The 20,808-nt window shown below is 43.9% G+C and overlaps 1 protein-coding gene across 2 annotated transcripts; it reads left to right on the forward strand.

Annotated features, from left to right (window-relative positions):
* Window positions 1–602: 602 nt before the first annotated feature.
* gng13b (guanine nucleotide binding protein (G protein), gamma 13b) lies at window positions 603–14,981 on the forward strand. 2 transcript variants are annotated; one of them, XM_035615737.2, is made up of 3 exons: window positions 603–1,068; window positions 10,339–10,465; window positions 11,192–14,981. In XM_035615737.2, exons 2-3 carry the CDS (start codon window positions 10,368–10,370, stop codon window positions 11,295–11,297), a joined length of 204 nt encoding a protein of 67 aa, XP_035471630.1. In that variant the 5' UTR covers window positions 603–1,068; window positions 10,339–10,367; the 3' UTR covers window positions 11,298–14,981. The 2 variants fall into 2 exon arrangements, with proteins under 2 accessions (XP_035471630.1, XP_035471629.1); XM_035615736.2 differs by lacking the exon at window positions 603–1,068 and adding an exon at window positions 9,855–9,980.
* Window positions 14,982–20,808: the final 5,827 nt, after the last annotated feature.

Here is a 20,808-nt window from a genome sequence, read left to right on the forward strand (position 1 = left end):
GAGTCTGGCAACCGGGTCAAGAAAGGGTCAAAACATACATGCACGCGCGTGCACACACACACACACACACACACACACACAAAGATGGAAGAGGCTGGAGTGTGAAAGTGAGGACAGGTTGAAGTCTTGTCCTCCTTGTGGTACCTGGCTGCTTAGCCACGCCCCCTTCCTCCGCCATGCCTCATCAACTCTCAGAGAACTCTCTCTCTCTCTCTCTCTCACAAACACACACACACACACACACACACACACACAGATGGAAGAGGTTGGAGTGTGAAAGTGAGGACAGGTTGAAGTCTTGTCCTCCTTGTGGTACCTGACTGCTTAGCCACGCCCCCCTCCTCCGCCACGCCTCATAAACTCTCAGAGAACTCTCTCTCTCTCTCTCTCTCTCTCTCTCAAAAACACACACACACACACACACACACACATGTACGCACACACACACACACACACAGATGGAAGAGGTTGGAGTGTGGAAGTGAGGACAGGTTGAAGTCCTATCCTCCTTGTGGTACCTGACTGCTTAGCCACGCCCCCCCCTCCTCCGCCACGCCTCATCAACTCTCAGAGAACTCTCTCTCTCTCTCTCTCTCTCTCTCTCTCTCTCTCACACACACACACACACACACACGGACCCAGATATAGCGGGATCCCAGCAGAGAAGGGTCGCCAGAGAACAGCGCAGCGCGCACCGGAGCAGCTCGTCGAACTTGTCCACTCGCTTGGTTGCTTTCCGCGCACTGCGCCTCGTCCGCGCGCATCTCCTCCGGCAGCCGCACAACCGTCCGGAACCGTCTCCTGCAGCGCCGTGAAGAAGACGGCATCAGGGCCGGTCGTCCTCGTCTGTGGGATTTTCTTATTCATTCAATATCCTCGATCGTTTCCAGTGGAGTGCGCACCGCCAGCGCCACCGAGTCGCCCCTGCAAGTCGTTTGATTTCGTGAGCCGGGAAATAAAATCCGTGTCGTCGGTCCCTGCTGTCTCCGATCGCCCTCCGCTCCATCCCTCCAGTTTGACTGCACCGGGCCAGAGAAGAGCAACAGCCTCCACCGGCGCATCAGTGAGGTGAGTGACGCGACGGTCTCCGGCGATCGTGCAGCCACATTGCGCAATAAGAGTCCGCCAACCGTGGAGGTTTTAATTGCAGGCCTGTCTGCAGTATCTGCCTGTCTGTCTAAGGGGTTCAAATTGCAAAAAAAATAGTTTGGACATGCTATGAATTAAGGCTCATTTGGATTGCACATGCAGGGTGGTCATTCTAAGTTTATTTTAGGTCTATATTTCACAAAGTGCAACAACTTGAGTGCACCGATTTCATACTCTCTCATGCAGCTCGCACACCTTCAGCACTGGGCCATGTGGAACCCACGAACATTACATAAAGCTTACATTTCTCCTCTGCACCTTTTCCTCCTCCTCCTCCTCCTCCTCTTCCTCCTCTTCATCCTGCTCCTTCTTTTCTCTCTGCTCTCTTTCCGTCACCTCGCCTGACCCAGGGTATATTGGATGTGGCACTTTTGACACAAGGAGGGGTCTTCTTGGCAGTAATGCAATGGTTATATCATATATTTGGTTTTGTAGTTGTTCTGTTGAATGTTTCACCTCTCCCTGTAATCGCGTTACATCTCGTTGCACTAATTTTGCTTTGGCTTTGTTGAATTCTTGCATCTCTTCATACAGGCATTTTGTGTCCCCGTAGTCATTATTCTACAACTAACGATTATTTTCATTATCGATTAATCTGTCGATTATTTTCTCAATTAATTGATTAGTTGTTTGGTCCATAAAATGGTGTAAAACGTCCATCGTGTTTCCCAAACCCCAAGATGATGTTTTGTCTTGAACCGATTAATCGATTTTCAAAATAGTTGGCGATTAATTTAGTACTTGACAGCAATTTCCTTTGGTTTATTATGTGCTCCTTTGATTGACTTTCCAACGAGAAAACGAACAGTCACTTAATGCACAGTATAGTCTAAGTAATCCATCCATGATGCCACTTAGCCTGGTAGGACTGCACAGTTAGAGTGCACCCCACTGGCCCCGCTCCTGGCACACACACACACACACACACACACACACTCACTTCACCTGCTCGAGTTGAAGACGTTTGAACTCGTGCAAAAGATTCGCGTGACACAACGTCGCGAAAAGCCCAATCGGCGTTGAGATTCTCCAGAGGTCAGTGACATCCGCCGTTGGCCGTTGTATCAGCGATGGAGGACAACATTATTGTTTTCATCAAGCGAGTAACGCAAGTCATCACCACGAAAAATTCGGTTTGCGTTTTTGGTGTTGAATGCACCACAAATGCTGGCACGGTGAATGTTGCTGGTTGAGTTCAGCCAACCAAGCCACGCTACAGATTTGCTTCGCCAAAGGAAGCGAATCTTCTATTTGCCCCCTTTGCTCGCGCGGATCGGACGTGAGCGGCAGGGCCGAAGGTTCGCCACAACCACGTTCTCGTATACGTGTGACCGTAAAGCCTCACGATTCCGATTGGGCTCCTTCTGACAAGGGAACCGTGGAGCTGACCTTAGTGTGTCCTCACACATGACGCAAACATTGTTTTTGCTACCCAGTCCAGTTTCAGGCCGACATTGATCGGAGCTGATCGACCGGACGCTTTCCCCATGCAGCCGGGGTGATATCAGCTGGACCGGTCCCAGTTGCGTCTGAGCTCATTGACGTGCCAATCAGATCGCGCGGTGGTAAAAGCTCCAACAAGGGTCTGCCGGCGCCTGGCGTTTATTATCCCCAGCAGCGCTTCATCCTGCTCAATTTAACGGCAGAAGACGCCGTTTCTCCTTCCCTCCTCAGTCTCCGCTCTCAGCTGGTCAGAGGGGCTCTGCCTGTTCCGTTCTATTTTTAGTCTGTATTTACAATGCAGTAGCTGAAGAGGCAAGACGAGTCCCTCACTCTGTTTCCCTTCATCTCTCTGTCTCTCTCTCTACCTCTTATTTATCCTTCCCTGTCTCGTCGCCCTTCTTTATTTTGGTCTGCCGCTCTTTCACTCACTTTCACCTTTGTTTTATCGCTTTAACCTTCGGCTATCATCGCCGACGTCAGATGGAGCAATTCAACAGATTCAAACACTGGTGGTGGCTCACCTCACACTGCCACCTGCTCCACTGACAAACACACACGCACGCGCACACACACACACACACACACACACACACACACACAGTACATTACTGTTGTTAGAGGCTGGGAAGACCGCGGAGGAGACAGAGGGTAAAGGTTAATCTCTGAATGCTTTTGACCCAAATCACCATGCGACCTACATACCCTCCCCTAAATGAACACCCCCCCAACCACGTTTCCCTCCACACACCCACCCAAACATACTGTATCTTTAAAAAGGCACCACACACACACACACAAATACACAACCTCCTTTTGGATACAGAGCCACACAACAACAGATTACAGGAATTTCATTTAAGTAGAGAGAAGGGAAATGGTTGATTAGAAGTTGTCAAAAAAATAATGTTAATAGAGAAAATGTAATTAACTCCGACATCTTTTATGGTACTTGGGTGACCTCCCCTTCGTGGAAAGTGTCCCAGTTTATACTCATGGCTCCGTATCCTCCTCTGCAGTCACCACTGCATACACACACCCGGCCCTCAGCCAAAACACCGCACACCGCTGTCCTGAAGCTCTCAATGAATTTTTATTACACTTGTCACCGAACGCTGGGCCCAAAATTAGATTCCCTTTTTTGATCACATTCATCTGACTGTTCATTACCTTTCGTTGCTCTGGTTTGAAGGGTGAAAAAAAAAGAAGAAAAAAGGGGACGGGTTGACATCGGTGACAAATTAATTCATGTACGAAAACTGCAAAAATGATGTTTGCTAATTATAGTTTTTGGCTCTTGGGTCAGATCTTATGGTGGACGGTTGTTTCTGTAAACACAGACATAATACGCGCTGCTGCCCTGTATGTCGTGGACTATACCCTCAAGGCAAGAGTCGATTTCATGTCACTTCCTGGTGACATAATACTTACCGAAGATGTCCTTAACAGGCCAGGTTCTTTTCGCCTTCTGGTGAGCGATTGTCCTATACCATCAACGCTCCATCATCCCAGCAGCTACAGGCCCGTTTATCATCGACTCCCACTTAAAATACTTGTGTTCCCGCTATACTGGCGAACAATGAAGTGCTGCAGCAATGTCCCAAACAATATGTATCTACACATTGTGTTTCAAGTCGGTGTAGCTTGATCTTCAGAGCAAGCTCCTGAGATGGTTCAACTGCCTCAAAAAAAATATATATATATAAACTGTGGGAATTAGCCAGCAATGACAATAACAACATTGCAGCCAGGTTGATTGATTAATATGAACTTAATTATGAGGCCGGATACAATTAAGACTCTATCTTTGTGAATCTAACATGCACTACACATCCCTAGACATCCTGTGTGAACAAGAAAGCGAAGCTCTTAGTTCCTTTTAGTGGCAGGATGCCAGACAGTTGTGATGTGTTTATCCTCTTCAGTGCAGTGAGACAAGCGTTGAGTAAAGCTCAGGTCTAACCTGCGACTGGTATTCAGACAGGGGTTTATGAGATTGGTTTATAGACAATTTATCAAGCGATCACAATAAATCTGTCAGCGATATATTGGGTGTTTCAATACACTTCACTATAGGTGTAGGTATAATGTTTCACTTTGGCTGGTTTTATCAGTAGGGGCCACAACTGTTCCGACTGATAAAACTGCTGTCTGGAATTTGTCACATACGGACCGGGGGCACTTAGCGAGGAGTCGGAGACGGGACAGGAAACAGATATCAGAGCAACGGAAGGAAGAAAGTGAGACAGTAGAGGGAGAGGAAACCTGCCCGCCTCAACTCATCTTTTTTACTCAAACCTCACAGTGTGGGATGCCACATGTCTTTCCATGACATGAATTTTCATAATGTTGCTTTTTGTCTTCAGGTTTTCTAAGGTTTGCTCAGGTTTTAATCATCTGCTAGCAGGGAGAGAGCCAGGTGTACGTGTGTTGAGCAAATAGCAGGCGGGGTAATTGGAGACGGAGAGGGAGACAATAAAACGCGAAAGGTGAATGATGGAGGGCAGAGAGAATGGGGAGGATATAATGGACAGTGTCGATAGGTGAGCGAGAGGAGGGTGGGAGGAGAGATCCTCATTGTTTAAAACGTTGCTTTTAATAAATGTATTTGGAAATGAACTGCCACGTGACGACTTTTTAAGGGCCAATATTGCACCTGCAGAAGTACAATTACAGAAATATTATCTGTCAATTGATAAAGTTTGTACGTTTTTTTTGTGTCCTTGGCTTTTACGGAGTTTTACATTCTGGTTTGCATCTGGATCTATACTGTAACTGACCTGAACACACTTTTGTCAGAGAAAGTCACATTATCTCCTCCTCCCCTGTTTCCCAATGCTTGTATAATATAATGGCAACCCGGACAGTGTGGTAAAAGACGGCCCATCCCTTCAAGTTTCTTCAGGCCTCTGCGCACAGATGTTTTGGTCCCTTTTTTGCAACTCCTCACTCGACGAAAGAAAGTAATATACGCCTTTAGAAGGAAATGCTCCTTGCATTATTAGTATTTTCTGATTCACACAATGTATTTTATTTGAATTCCTCCAACCAACACCCTTGCAGAGTAGAGAAAAAAGCCGGTTCCTCAGTTCTAGTCACGAGCTGTCAATTTTGACTTACTGGCTAATTGAGCTTGCTTCATCGATAGGTTGAAAACATTATCCCCAGTTGACATTTAAGATCAAGACAACCCTTTTAAAGGGTCAGTTACACTTGATAGCTATATCGTGCTGTAAGACTGATGCTAAAGTTGCAGTTCGACTACATGAAATTAAATCAGTATTGTTGATCCAGACAGTTGGTTTTAAGAGCATTTTCTGCAGCGTATGCAGTGATTTATGAAGTGTCCCATCACCTGCCACCGAAGGCCACCCTACCCTGAAGCCACAGCCCCTCTGTCGGAAAGATGGTGACAGAGTGAGGCAGAGGGAGAGTGAGAAAATGGCAAAGACGAGACAATGAATTAGAGAGAAAAAAACAATAAAGACGGCAGACAAACGGGGTGACTGGCAGAGAAGAAGGAGGCAAAGAGGGAGGAAGGGATGTGCTGTAGAGAGAGAGCGTGAAAAAAGAGATGGTGAGTGATGGATGTGGAGAGAGTAAAGCATCCAATCCCCCCCTTGTCTCCGGAGGATGCTGCTGAAACATGATCTCAGCCAGGACATGCCCGCATCGCTCTGCCTGTTTATTTTGTGTCTAATATTGGTTAGACACACACACACACACGCCACTCATGCCTTTTTTGAACCACAACACTTTCTTGTCTGTCCTCTTGAATCAGATATTCAAAGAAAAGCATGTGAAGTCGCTGCAATCAGATAATGTATGTATGTAATGTACATTAACTGCCTGTTATCACTTAAAGATCCAGTGTGAAGGATTAAGGGACATCTTTCAGCAGAAATTGAATATAATGTTCACAACTATGGCAGTGCATAATCACCTGAAACTAAAAATTACTTTGGGGGGGAAATCAAATTTGAAAAACCTTTTAAAGATGCAGCCAGCATCTATTTAGCTTAGCTTAGCATAAGGACAGGAAACAGGTAGAAACAGAACGGCAAAGCTTCAGACAAAGCCAGACCAGCTATTATCAGTTTTCATGTGAAGCTAAGATAACTCGCAGTCGGCTTATACTGTACCATATTTCGCTTATTCAAACATGATAGCGGTATTGCTTTCAAATAACTCTTTGCTAGAGGGAATAAGTACATTTCCCACAATGTGCAACTGTTCATTTAACAGAGGATATTTAAACTGTATTCTGATGTGGGACATAACGAAGATTGCAGGGACATACGGTATGTATGTATAATAAAAGCGTTCAATTCAATCAAATTTTATTGGTACAGCGCCAAATCACAACATACATCGTCTCCCAAGGCACTTTGAACAGTGAGGTCGAGACCTCACAATAGTACAGATATCAGTTCCCACGACGAGCAAGCAAGCATAGCAGCCTATACTATTTTTTTTATTATCAGATTGTTAATATCACTGTATTTTATTCCAGTTTTACCAACCACAACCTACAGCATATTTGGTACAAAAGAGCTTGAGAGTCACTGAACCATAAAAATACATCTATTTGTCATTGTATTGTAGTGGACCAGGCAGTGGAGTAGCTGCTGAATTCAGAGCTGCTATTTCCTGCCTCAAACAACGCCCCGTATCTCGCTAAACTGTCACAAAGGAGAGCTGCATAATATCAAGTACCATTTGATGTCGCTTAAAAATACCAACGTCGTCCCTGTGCCGAAGCACCTCGACGAGATCAATCCCTGAGTGCAGACTAGACGAGCACTCTGCTCGCTCGAATCCTCAGATGACTCACACAACCCGCGCACACTCGCAAGGCGACACGAGCGCAACGTGTACACACCAGTGGGGAAGAGTATTACTGAGCGAGTACAGCGGACGAGAGCGTGGGTGGGAGAGTGTGAGAGAGCGGGACGGAGGAGCCAGCGGAAGAGAAGGAAGACAGGATTGCTCCAGGGAGTTGACCACTGGCGTATTTAAATCGTCTATGCAGTGATTTCTGTTCTTACCTCTATATGAGATAACAGTAAAAAAAACAAAAAACTGGGCTTGGCCATATATATACATTCCATTAGGTCTGATCCTACAAAACTGAATGTGTATGTGGGCACGAGTGGAAGTCCTAAATGTAGTATTTTCAAAGGAGTAGTTAGAAAGTTTCGGAAATTACATTTATTCACTTTCTTTTTCCAGAGTGACATGAGAGGATTGACTCTACACTACAGTGTACAGAAATTCCCGCAGAATTAGATTTTTCGATTTTTGGTGGTAGGTGACATTTGAGGGTACTGCATCGTACATATGCTATATAATAATATAACAATACCATATATAAGGTGCTCCGCCACTAATATAAAAACATTTTAAGTACTGTGAACAATGTGTATAGCTCTATATTTGTGTTTGGTGTCTGCCAATCTTTAACTTAGCTCAATTGGATTCCTAGTCAAACTAACCGGACTACCTCTGAGATATTAATAGGATATTTCAAGTAGTAACAATAATACATGGCGCCTTTCACGGCACTCAAGGTCACCTTACATTAAGTACAGTGATAAGACATACGAAAAAGAAACATACAAAGTCATCTCTATGGCTCTGTTCACTTAACAGCTATAGCCTGGATATCACTGTGCATATATACACAAGTGTAGCCCTGACTTTGACCTGGTTATATATGTACCTTTCCTCCTCTGTCCCAAAGGCTGAAGTGTACGGCTGAAGGAGGCCCAACTGATAACCTCACATAACTGAGCACCATGATTTTAAGTTTCTATAATCCCTAATTCTATATCATTATTAGATTGAATAAGTCCTTACATTTAGCATGACTATACAGATACTGAACAGTATGTATAAATATATATATATATATATATATATATATATATATATATATATACACTGTAATTAATATGACCCGTGAACGTTTCATATACAGAAACCGCGCTGAAGAAAATACAAAGGTATTTCCTTTACATGATAAAATGCATCTGTAACTGCCTCAAAGTTATTATTCAAGTACAATACTTAAAAAAAAGAGAAATGCACATTCCTCTCCCTCCCTAGTGTCCTCGCCCTCCTCGAATCTTCCTGTCAGCTGCAAATGAGATTTGTTCGAGTGTGGTTTTCATCCCTTGACTCACTGAGACCATTAAATGACGGGGGCCTGCTATGTGCTAAGCATACAAACACCCTATACCTTGAAGCATCACATGACATATGTCTAAACGGCATTGTCATCCTCCAAACAACGGCCGCTCAAATTGGATGATTAAGGTTGTCCGTCCCGATCCAGGCCCTGGTATTTTGGTGAAACTCTGAATTGGATGTAGTGCTTCATCTCAACATGCCAGCCCAAGTGTTCTTGTGGATCACATTAGATTTGTCCCACCGCTCACTAAACCTTACTACTTGTACCACAGGCTTGGAATGGGTCCTCCAGAAAGAGGTGAAATGACTGATTAAAACGGATTCCAGTTGTGACTTACAGCAAAATGGAGCTACAACTTTGAGCTTTTTCCCCCGACATTGTCACAAGCTTAACCATTTGATTCTGCACAGTCTCATGTGCAACAGTAGCATTCTGATGTAACAATTGACCAACTGACAAGAGTGTTGACACTCCTCGAACCACACCAGTGAAATATTTGACACACTTGTGCGGAAGTCTTCGAAAATGTACTTTTGTCTCTTTCCTCACTTGTCACTGTGAAAACTACAAGACATACACCTTTCAAGGAATACATTCCTTCATCTTTTCAAAGTCTCTCCAGCTATTGTCCAGCAACAAATACATAAGCACAACAGAAATTAATTGAAATCAAATAAAAAATACTAAAAACGTCACGTTGTCCATGCAAATTCCCTTAACAAAATAAACAAAACGAAATGAGTCAAAGATAATCACGTGCAGAACATGTTGCACAATGCCACAGTCATGGGACCCAGTTACATTTCGTATCAAAATACAATCCCGCACAAAGCACACGAAAAATGGATGGGCCTTTTTCTTTTATAACAATATGAATCACTTTTTAAAGCTGCGTGAACTCAAACAACTATGAATCCATGACAGAAACAAATAAAACATATATTTGAACTAAACTGTCAGTGAGACAGTTACAGCACCACTACATTTCAGAAGAATCAGGGAAGGGCGGGTGGGGGTGACGCTGATGGGACATAGAGCACAATTGCGCACTGTCCTTGTTCTTCTTTTTGGTTATTGAGGCAAAACATTGAACTCCTTTCTCTCACGGCAGGTACTGAATATGAACTCAACTCTAACTCGTGAGCGTTAATCTTTGTATGAAACCATCAAACTGGAGATGCCAAAGAAATGAGCCAAGGTTTGCGTGAAATAGATTTCCTCTTGAACTTCTGTCCGGTTGGTGGCGAACGTAATTGAATAATTGAATATGGCACACTCAAGTGGAAACATGTGGCCTAAATGAGAGTAAAAAAAAAAAAAGGTGAAAGAACTGAAGATATCCTGTGGTGTTAAATGGGTCTGCCAGTTTCGTCAGCACTTGTGAATTTTACAGCTTCGGTTCTCCCTTCCTGTAGGTGGGAATCTACTTTGCGGTTTGCGTTTTGCCGCGGGGCAGAGTTGTATTGAGTGTGTGCCCACCATGTACCAGTACGCCGTGTGCCGTATAAATATATCTCTATAAACACAACTCTGTCCTCCTCTCTCGCCGCGTTCAGGTAGAGAAGCCCTACATCGAGCTGCAGCCATGGATGAGATGGACCTGCCCCAGATGAAGAAGGAGGTGGAGAGCCTCAAGTACCAGCTGGCCTTCAAACGAGAGAAGTCCTCCAAAACAGTGACTGAGTGCGTAGTCCGCAAATAAGCCGACAAGCATGTCACAAAATTAGTTAAAGCCTAAAAAAAACAAAACACTTTGCACAGAACTGAAGAAGGCTTATGTCTGATGACATAAACTACCCTTGTTTTTTGCTTAATACATTAAATATTCATTATTCAAACTGTAAGAGTTACTCATAGATACTCATAAGATACCCCTTGTTTTTATATAATTTAAATAATTTGATTAGTGTTTACTTAGTTAAAGTAAAATTAGAAGTAATGTTGATCCGTGACGTGCTAAAGCAATAGTGCAATAAAGGAAAATTGTAATAAAATCTTGAAAATAATTTCGTATCAGCTACCAAACACAGTCACCTGGCGTTAGCTAGCATTGGCCATCATAAGATATGGGTCATACCAGTCCAAGTAAGGCTGTAGAGGAAAAATCTAAGGGTACTGAAGTGAGCGTTCATCTTTTATTTGTAAGGGGAAGAAAGTTACTGAACAAACTAAAAAGTTACATAGGCTCACTTCAAGAAATACTTTGATATTTTGGGGCTTATTTGCAAGGAGATCAGTTTGACAACAACTTAGCTTAGGTTAGAATAAAGACAGGGATCAGGAATCACAATGATGTCCTGGTTCTGCCCACCAAATCTACCACCTCACACTAATAATCTCACAAATTAACAAGTTATGTCTGGTAATAAATTTTAAAATGCCTTTGTCTCTCTCTGCCTCCCCTCTAAGTTTGGTGAAGTGGATAGAGGACGGCGTCCCAGAGGATCCCTTTTTGAATCCGGAGCTGATGAAGAACAACCCGTGGGTGGAGAAAGGAAAATGCATCCTCCTCTAGAAGAAACCAACCCGCCCTGCCGTGACCTTGCAACTTCAACCACGCTGACCACACACACACACACCTACAGATGACCCCTGAACCCAACCCCTTCCCGGCCTGTGAAGGCCATGGCAGGACAGCCCCCTCCTTACTTCTCACCATGAATGTACAACAGCTGATATTCCCCAACCTCTCCCAGACACACACCCCAACAAAGGCCCAGACACACACACACACACACACACACACACACACACACACACACACACACACACACACACACACACACACACACACACACATACTCACACACTCTCACACACGTTCACTCCAAACTTTGGGGTTTGCCCTGACTGCCACACATACACTGCAAGTTTATTCCTGCCACGACAATGCATCACTACTATGATATGATGACAATGATCTATACTCCTAATACATGGCTCTATATGGATACATTTATGGATTTATTTGTGCGGCTGCCAGTGACAAGCTTTCCCTCCTCTTTTACTCTTCATTCTGAGCATAGCAGTTTTTTTATTTCGTCCATTTATGATGAATTGATGAACTGTAAATCCCCACTACCAAAGTGACTGTAGGTCCTCCAGGGGCTATTTTGTTCCACGGTAACATAAAACCATTTGATTTTAAAAAATGATAACCATTATAAAACTAAAACAAGTTTTTTATTGGTACTTTTTGTATTGAAAGGCAATAGATTGCACAAGTCTGTGGTTGACAAAACAGTTACAAGAAGGTTATTAACACTTCATTATAAATTAACTAACCTGTCGATGAGAACCTATAAAGATTTATAATTGAAAAAAGATCATTTTTGTCTACACAGTATACGTGCACACCAATGATTGGCTTATGTTAGTTTGCAGACTATGGTTTCCATGTTTAGTCAAGTTAGAAATCAAGTTAGAAATCGGCCTTATAAGATTTGTTAGACCTGCATGTAGAGGACATTAAGACTATATTATATTCAGTAATCATAACATCTTCATATGTATGCCTAAAAAAGTATAAAAAGTAAAGCAATGCTAGTTCAAAATGATGAAGGTGATTGGAGCAATCAGATTCCAGTCGGCTCCATGTAAGAATTTCCACCTGGCTGTTTTAATATTTGATACCGATCCATGTCCCATTCAGCATCAGAACAGCTGAGATACATTACAGGCCTGTGCTGTAAGCCATCATATCAGTATGAACAGTTTCTTCTACCAATTTTAGGTCTTTATAGGTTGTTATGGCGCATTCTCAAATTATTAACATGTTGGTTATTGATTAATTACACTACACTTGTAATATGTTAACCACAAACTCAACTGATAAAAGCGACTGTTACAGATCATCGTCCTAAGATGTCAGTACGCTTGAAACAAAGTTGTATCATCTGACCACATCAGAAGACAAAAGTGTTTCGGAGCCTGCTGTCTCGGAAAAGCTTTGGAAAGTTAAGAAACTAGTTTGGGGGGGGGGGGTTCAGATGCTGTTCAACAATCTTAAAGCCACTTCATTTGAAGCGTACCGGCATCTCAAAAGAATGTCTGAAACATTAACAGCGAACATCACGAAACCACCTTCACTGCCACTTGTTCACTGCCGACCGAACAAGTGAAACTTTTTTTACACGGAATAAACAACATGCATGAACCCAAAAAGGGTTCACCACGGCAGAGAAATGAGTCGTGTTTTCATCTCTCAAAAAGCCTTCTCCGCAGCGCATCTCACAGTTTTGGTAAAACACGGCTTTAAATGTAGAGCGAGAGAGAGAGAGAGAGAGATATCTGCAGCCCGTGTTGTTCTGCTTCGGTGTCAGTAGGTCGGAGAGTGTCGTACAGTAGCAGCTCTGTTTGTGTTGTCGCAGCAGAATGAGGCTGTCCTGTCTCTGGAGGAGTACGTTTTCTGTTCCCTCTCCTCCTTAGCTATAGGCTCCAAGGCAACACACAAACACACACACACACACACACACACACACACACACACACACACACACACACACTCACACACTCAACATGCAAGCAACTCATCTCCACACGTGTACAGAGAGACCCCTTTAACTTATTAACTTATTGAGTAAGACCTGGTTTGTTTGGTTGTTCATTTATTTATTTATTTATTTATCTATTGATTAGACCCTTTCTCTCTACCTTCGGTTCTTTTTTTCCGTTTCCGATGTCTGCACTCCCTCTTCCTCGACTTGAAAAAAGAAAAAGAAAAGAAAAGGCCAAAAAATCTACTACACCTTGCCAGATCACCATCTACTACTGCCTTGTACACAGTTTCCTTAATATAAGAATGTAAATATGTGGCATGAGGTTCAGGCATCACCACTGAATTCGAGACTGCTGCTCAGTGTGTGTGTGTGTGTGTGTGTGTGTGTGTGTGTGTGTGTGTGTGTGACTGTTTCACTGTGTGTTAGTATTTGTAAGTGAATTTAAAAGTAAATTTGGACATTAGGCTCCCATGTGGATTCTGATGCACGCACACGCACACACACACACACACACACGCACGCACGCACACACACAGCTCAGTGAGAATGTGTATGAGGTGAGGAGTGGCAAGGATGTGGGATTCTCTAAATGACTCGGGGACAGGGGAGCCTCACATCATCTCAGTACTGTAATGAGTCTCATTATACACATTTTCCTCAAGATGACCCAGTTCCCTGAAGGCTACTCAGTGCTTGGAGGACTTTGGTCCCATTATGTGTAAACGCAAATATTTAATTTTCCCTTTTACAGTAAGAAGAAGAAAAAAAACCTTTGCACAATCATTTGGTCCATGACGTGCTAATAAATGTTAAATCGCTGGCTTGTAACTTGTAAAACATGTGAGAGGCAAAGATTGTATCCAATCACGCCGACGTGTTTCGCATGTCTCAAAACTCTTTTGGCGAACAAATATTACAATCTTTAATGTAAAAACTGTATCACTGTGCCTGAAGTGGGGCCAGTGAGTGTAGGATGTCCAGTACAACCCAAAGCATGAAGTCCCATGGTTCAATTAGAGGCATTTATGCACCTCCATTATTTTGAACATAATGTTTTATTTCTTTTTTTTTTTATTTCTTTTTTATTTTAACAGTTTAGCTGTTGGAAAGACAAATGTATGTTAACTACTTGATAAAATGATAGATCTGTTTTAGCCTAGTGATTTCATAATAAATGAATGAAGTGGGACTTGCTCCCGTAGTACAAAGATCACATCACTAGTTTGTAACATTTCCATTGTTACGCTTAAGTTTATTCCCATGATATGTTTTTTGATTCAAAGGGGCTAAATTCTCACACCACCGACACCACCACCACCACTGGAAAGTTACAAACGCTGTCTCGTAACAGCCCAAAACAAACTAAGAAGTATGTGAGAGTTTTCCTGATTCTGCCTGTCCCTGGTCTGGGTTTTTTTTTCTTTCTGTCTGGCTACTGTAACTTAACTTGTTTGGTTTGTTTTTATATAATCCGAAAATGCATATGTGTGTATGTTATTACTATTATAGCAACAGCATAAAAACTTGTCTAAAGATCTAGCAACATATTCCTTGTGAGGGTGATTTGGAAAAAAAATGATTATGCATCAGATAAAGTCCTAGTGTAAAGATGACAATGAGCAATAAATTAAAGATCTTTTTTTATTGAATGTTTTACAAAAACATTTATGTTACTGAATAAAGTAGAAGATTTTTAGACAGCTTGGTTGTCCTTTTTTCTTCTTCTTTTGAGTACCACGCTCACGATGCGCTTTATTAAAAACCTGCTCATTCATGCATTTGTCCCATCAGCATAATGATGTGGCAGCGGTGCAATGTACAAAACCATGCGGATGCAGTACAGGTCAGGAGCCTCAGTTGATGTTCAAATTCAAACATCAGACTGGGGGATTAATGAGTGGCATGATTGTTGGCGCCAGACAGGCTGGTTTGGGTATTTCTGAAACTGGTTTTCCTGGGATTTTCACACGACAGTCCCTAACTGGAGAGAAGAAAAAGAAAAAACACATCCAGTGAGCGGCAGCTCTGTGAAACATCTGGTTAATGAGAGAGGTCGGATGGGAGCGACCAGACAGGTAGGAGCTGTCACAAGGGCTGTGGAAACGCGGATAACCGCTCTTTACTACTGTGGTGAGCAGGAAAGCTTCTCAGGGCGAGCGACGCGTTGGGACATGAGGCAGGCGGGCCACGACAGAACATTTCACGCCAGGTTCTACTCCTGTCAGTCAAGAGAAGAAACCCGAGGCTGCAGTGGACAGAGATTCCCCAACTGGACAGGTGTAGACTGGCCAAACAAAAATCGCCAATGAATTAGAAGAATTTGACCCAACAGGCCCTGTGTCAACAGAGCGGCCTGCTGGTGGTGCAATGGTGTGTATGTTTTCCTTGGCACACTTCGGGGTCCCAGTCTGTGATGATTTGGGACGCCATGTGATCTGCTGGTGTTAGTCCGCTGTGTTCGTGCTCCCGTCTGCTGACCGGCTTTATGGAAATAGCCATTTCTTTTTCCTGTAGGACTTTTGCTGCGTTCCATTATACCTCGGAACTCGGATCTCGGAGCCCGGAAGTCGTGGTGGTGATTCCCCCCCCCCCCCCGAACTCCAGAGGAGCGGCGTTCCAGTTGCGATTTCCGACTCAAAGTTCTGAGTTCCGAGTTCTGAGGTATAATGGAACGCAGGGTGAGCGCCTGCCCAAGGTGCCAAAACTACTGACTAACTGGTTTGCTGACCGTGATATTTCTCTGCTTGACTGGCCAGATAACTCACCTGACCCTCACCTGAATACATGGGATGTATTGTCAAGAGGGAAGATGAAAAACACCTGACGCAACGATACAGAGGAGCTGGAGGACGCTATCGAAAGCAACCTGGGCTTCAGCAACGCCTCAGCAGTGCCACAGGCTGAACGCCTCCATGCCTGGCCGCATTGATGCAGTCATTAATGCTACTGACCAAGCTGAGTGCATAAATGGACATAGTTTTTTGATTGATCTTAGGTAACATTTGAATATTTTGTAACACTGGAACTTTGATTTCCATGAGGTATAGAAGCCATAGTCATCAAAATTAAAAGAAGAAAAGGCTCAGTATATTTCACTTTACATGTAGTGAATCTGTAAAATAGGAAAGTGTCACTTTTTGAATGAAATTAAGAATAAAAACCGTAACTTTTCTAGATGCACCTGTATATCTAACCTAAGTATTAAGTGTGTGTCTTGGTTTTTGAAAGGGGTCTTGGTATTAGTAAAGCTATTTTTGTTCGGCTTTGGTCTCATGCTCCACAGCCCAGGAGACGAAGAGCGGCTCTGCTCTCAGGACGGTTGCAAAAGTTCCCTCAATTCACCCCCTGCAGACAGAACACTGGCTTGATAAAGGTGCACCTAAGCTGGGAACTTCTTCGTCTGATGAAGAAGTTCCCAGTTCCCCCTTACAAACTCAAATCTACAAGACAAGAGGGATAATTGACTGATGAGGATTGAGAGAAGAGACCTGGAGAGATAGTCAAAGGGATACAAGAGTAGATACAGAGGAAGATTTACCTGCGAGAGCAGGACAGAGAGCTGCAATGTCTTCTCCTCCTTCCTCCCCACTGCTTCTCGGGGCTCATGAATAATAGACAAGAGGAGACACAGGAGGGCTCTCTCGTCTTTCCTCCCTGTCAGAGCCTCTTCGTCTCTCACGTCCCCTCCCTTTCTATCCACGCCTAGACCCTTTTCCCTCCATCAGTCTCATCCCTCCCTCTTCCTATATTTAGCCTATCTATCCACAGTGTGCCGTGACACAAAAACGAGGTGTGTGCAGTGAACCTGAACAGCTGGGGGAGCACAACACATACGTTTAGGCTCTTGCTCACTTTCCAAGACAAGACAGAAGAAATAACTCAAACTTCCTCTTCCAAATAAAAAGTGTCATTCATCAGCAACAGGACACACCTTTGCAGAATTCAACAGATTTTATTTCGTTACTATAAAGCATTACATGGTCTGCCATGACCTTAACTAATGGCAGCAAACTTTGCGTAGGCTAAATGACAATTGTTTGGGGTTTTTTGTCGGCGACTTTATGTCTCTTCTCTACTTATGCTTCTGCTGTGATATATTTTTTGTATTTTCTATTATATGGTTATCTGAGACCTGTTGCAATAGTGGCTTTTTTTAATTCAGTAGAAATGACACGATGAGTATTCATACCAACAGCTCCTTCCACTTCTACTACTTCAGTATCATCCAGTGATGATGATCTTGTCCTTGACCAAATAAAAGATTTATTATTTTACAAAAAAGGAGGGAGGGTTCCCCTACCACAGCTGCAGTTCTGTACATATTTCCGGATGTTGATGGGACCCTTTGGGCTGCAGAGGACCAGAGTTGCCAGATGTTAGGATAAATATATATCTTATTTGACCCCCCTCACCTCCCTACAAACAAAGAAAAACAAGTTATTTAAAACCGTGTGCAGCAACAGAGTCGGTAGTTGGTCGGGGCTGAAGACGGAAGTTTGAAATTTAAAGGTGATTGTTTGGAAAGATGCAACATTGGCCACTAGTAGCGTAACAAACCATGATCTCAGACCAAACAGGTGGCAGTTGAGTTGAATTGTGGGTTATGTAAGTGCCAGGTTTGGACAATTAATGCATGGAATTGTTTATGCTGCTTCAATTATGACTAATACAGCGTCATAGGAGCGCACTCACCCAAGGTCCACTTACTAGTTTTTTTCCCAGAGCTTTCAAGAATATCCTACGATACTGCGGCCTATGTCGGGGCTGATTGCTTGGCCTGCGTGGGTCACAGAGTTCCCTCTTCGGGCAAGGGAAATGGCTCTGGGTTTAGAAATCTGCATGGGCACTGTTTATGAGCCACGCTATCAGATTCATATGGATTCATGCACAGTAATTACTAAGTTAGCGAGTGAAAAGCACTGTAAAGGAGAGAAATTCTGCCGTGTGTGCACTGTAAATTGTCCAGGTGCCTCATATGTCCTCATAGTGCTGTTCTTCTTTTCTTTTCTGTTTAAAAAAAAATAAATTAGTCGTGTCAACTGACTCCTGACTGCCCAAAATGCTTCAGTCGACACTGCTCTTGGAAGTTGATGCGCGATGGAAGTTGATGGGATGAGCGGTTATTGAGAGAATCAAAATGCAGACAGCAGGTGGTCTAGGAGACAAGGTTGACTGAGGAAAATGTGGTAAATTGTATTCATTGTCCAGACACATTTGTGTGAATACACTGTATTTATTCCATGTTAAAATATTTTGTTGAGTGTATTTTGAATAGTAGGGAGGTGGGGATGGCGGGACGGCTGGATCCTGCTCAGGGTGTGTCTGTCTGCTTTTTATGGGTCAGCTCCCCTCAATCCCTCCGACGCACACTGACACACACATGCACTCAGTAATGCACTCAATCCCCCCTCACCCTCGCCTGTTAAATCCTCACCCCCATTGTCCCTTTCCCCCTCAAATCCTCCAACCATCAGCTTTCGTTCGCATGCACGCACACACGCATCCCTCTCCTCACTCCGTTTCCTCCAGGACGTCTGCAGTCAGGGCTAATGCACTGGTTAATGGCCCTCTGACCCCCCCCCCTTCACTCTCAGATTACCGTGTCTCGCACACATACATGCGCGTGCATACCAGCACATCTTCACGTCCACGTGCACATCCACGCATCGACTTAAACACACGCTGGTAAACATGAACACGTCTTCATAGACTTACACTTGAACACACGCAAACGCACACAAGCACAAAATTGGGGCTAATGGCCTGTTGGTCCTCAGCGTGTACATTCATGAGTGGATGTGGATTAACAATCCACCCGCAAAACACCACTACACACACACGCGCGCGCCCACACACACACACACAAACACACACACACACACACACACACACACACACACACAGTGTATACAAAGAGAACCAGAACCAATCTCTAATGCACATTCTGCTGGTGGATATAATCTCTCTCTCTCTCTCTCTCTCACACACACACACACACACACACACACACACACACACCAGGCAGACTGCTCTCTGTGCTGCTGAGGTCACCAGATGCCATCTAATCTAGGAGCTTTAATCCACTCTTTCGGGGACCTTCTCTCTCTCGCTCTCTCACTCCCCCACTGTCACTTCTTTGTCGAGCGCCGCTTGCAAATGTTGCGCGTAACTTTACAAATCATTTCACAAGATTTCCTAAGTCATATAAACACCACTAACCCCAGACCAGAGCATGTCGAAACCTCGGGTTGGCAACTCAGAGTCTCATCTCGGACATTCATGGATTTATATGCGGGATGTCACAGTAGGCTTGTAGAAGTGAGAGAACTGTGAGAGAATACAAGCCACCGTTAATGGATTAACAATACATTTACTTTGCGTTCAGTCTTCATCTGTCGTTCGCTCCAGGCTATGAGGAGAATGTGCGGGGCCCCCTGATGCCATCACATGCCGTAGTGTTGTGCCAGCAGAGGACAGATTGGCTGCGAAAACGATCCTCTAAATTGTCTCATTTAACTTTCTTTGGAAATGTTTCACGTCCTACAGGGACAGCTTTGAGGGCGACCGCGCGTGTCATCGCTCCGAAGAAGCAAGTCAGAGAAAAACCTGTTTGTTTTTCTCTCTTGGATGTCGGGCTATTTTTGGGCATTCGAAAAAAACATTCTGTCTCTCCGTCGCTGTAACTTCCTTAGATCAAGATGTGCACTGCCTCTCTCTGTGTCGCAGGGTTCTCTGAAGACATATGACCTGTGTGTGTGTGTGTGTGTGTGTGTGTGTGTGTCTCTGTTTCTCGGCCTGCCCTGTCCCAGAGATTACTGAGCCGATCGCCCGATTGGAGTGATGGATTCCCTCGTCTTTGGGTCCCCATCAGCGCTCGTTATCGCGGCAAAGGGTTAATCCGCCAGAGCTGCGGCCTAGACACTCGCATGACACTCATGCCATATCCAGATGGAGCTGTCAAAGAAACTCTGGTCTTTTCACGAGCCTGTGCCAGCGATGGGCAGCTTTTAATGGCATGCAGCAGTGAGCCACTGAGTGCACACCATTTGCTCAGCCTCTGAGAAGTAGCCGAGCTTCTGCTCTCCCTTCAGATGTCATCAGGTGGAAAATGTTTATGGGCGAATATGAGGCGTTAATGTCTAAGGACGGAGCAATGGCAGGACGAAAGTAACAGGACTTCTACAGTGCCTGTCACAATAAGTGTGGTTTCAATAGTTTAGACTTGAAGCACTCGCCATTTCTAATTTTCATAACAAGAATTTATCACGTTACGATGTGAATACAATGTGACAATATGAAAGGTGTTGCTCCAAGGCTCGAAATTGCTTTCCAGAGTTTTGGTTCACTTTCACATTCAGCATCATTTTCGGCTGCGGCATAACAAACAGCAGACAAAAAGCTGCTTAGCTTGACACAATGTGTCAGTTTTACAGACAATTATTTTACTTAAATAGAAACTAAAACCAAGAAATAGATCAGTTCAGATAATCACAGCTTAGCCAGCACCCTGAAAATCCAAAAGCCTCT

Source organism: Scophthalmus maximus, chromosome 17 (genome assembly GCF_022379125.1).
Source record: "Scophthalmus maximus strain ysfricsl-2021 chromosome 17, ASM2237912v1, whole genome shotgun sequence".
In the NCBI taxonomy this organism is placed as follows: Eukaryota; Metazoa; Chordata; class Actinopteri; order Pleuronectiformes; family Scophthalmidae; genus Scophthalmus; species Scophthalmus maximus.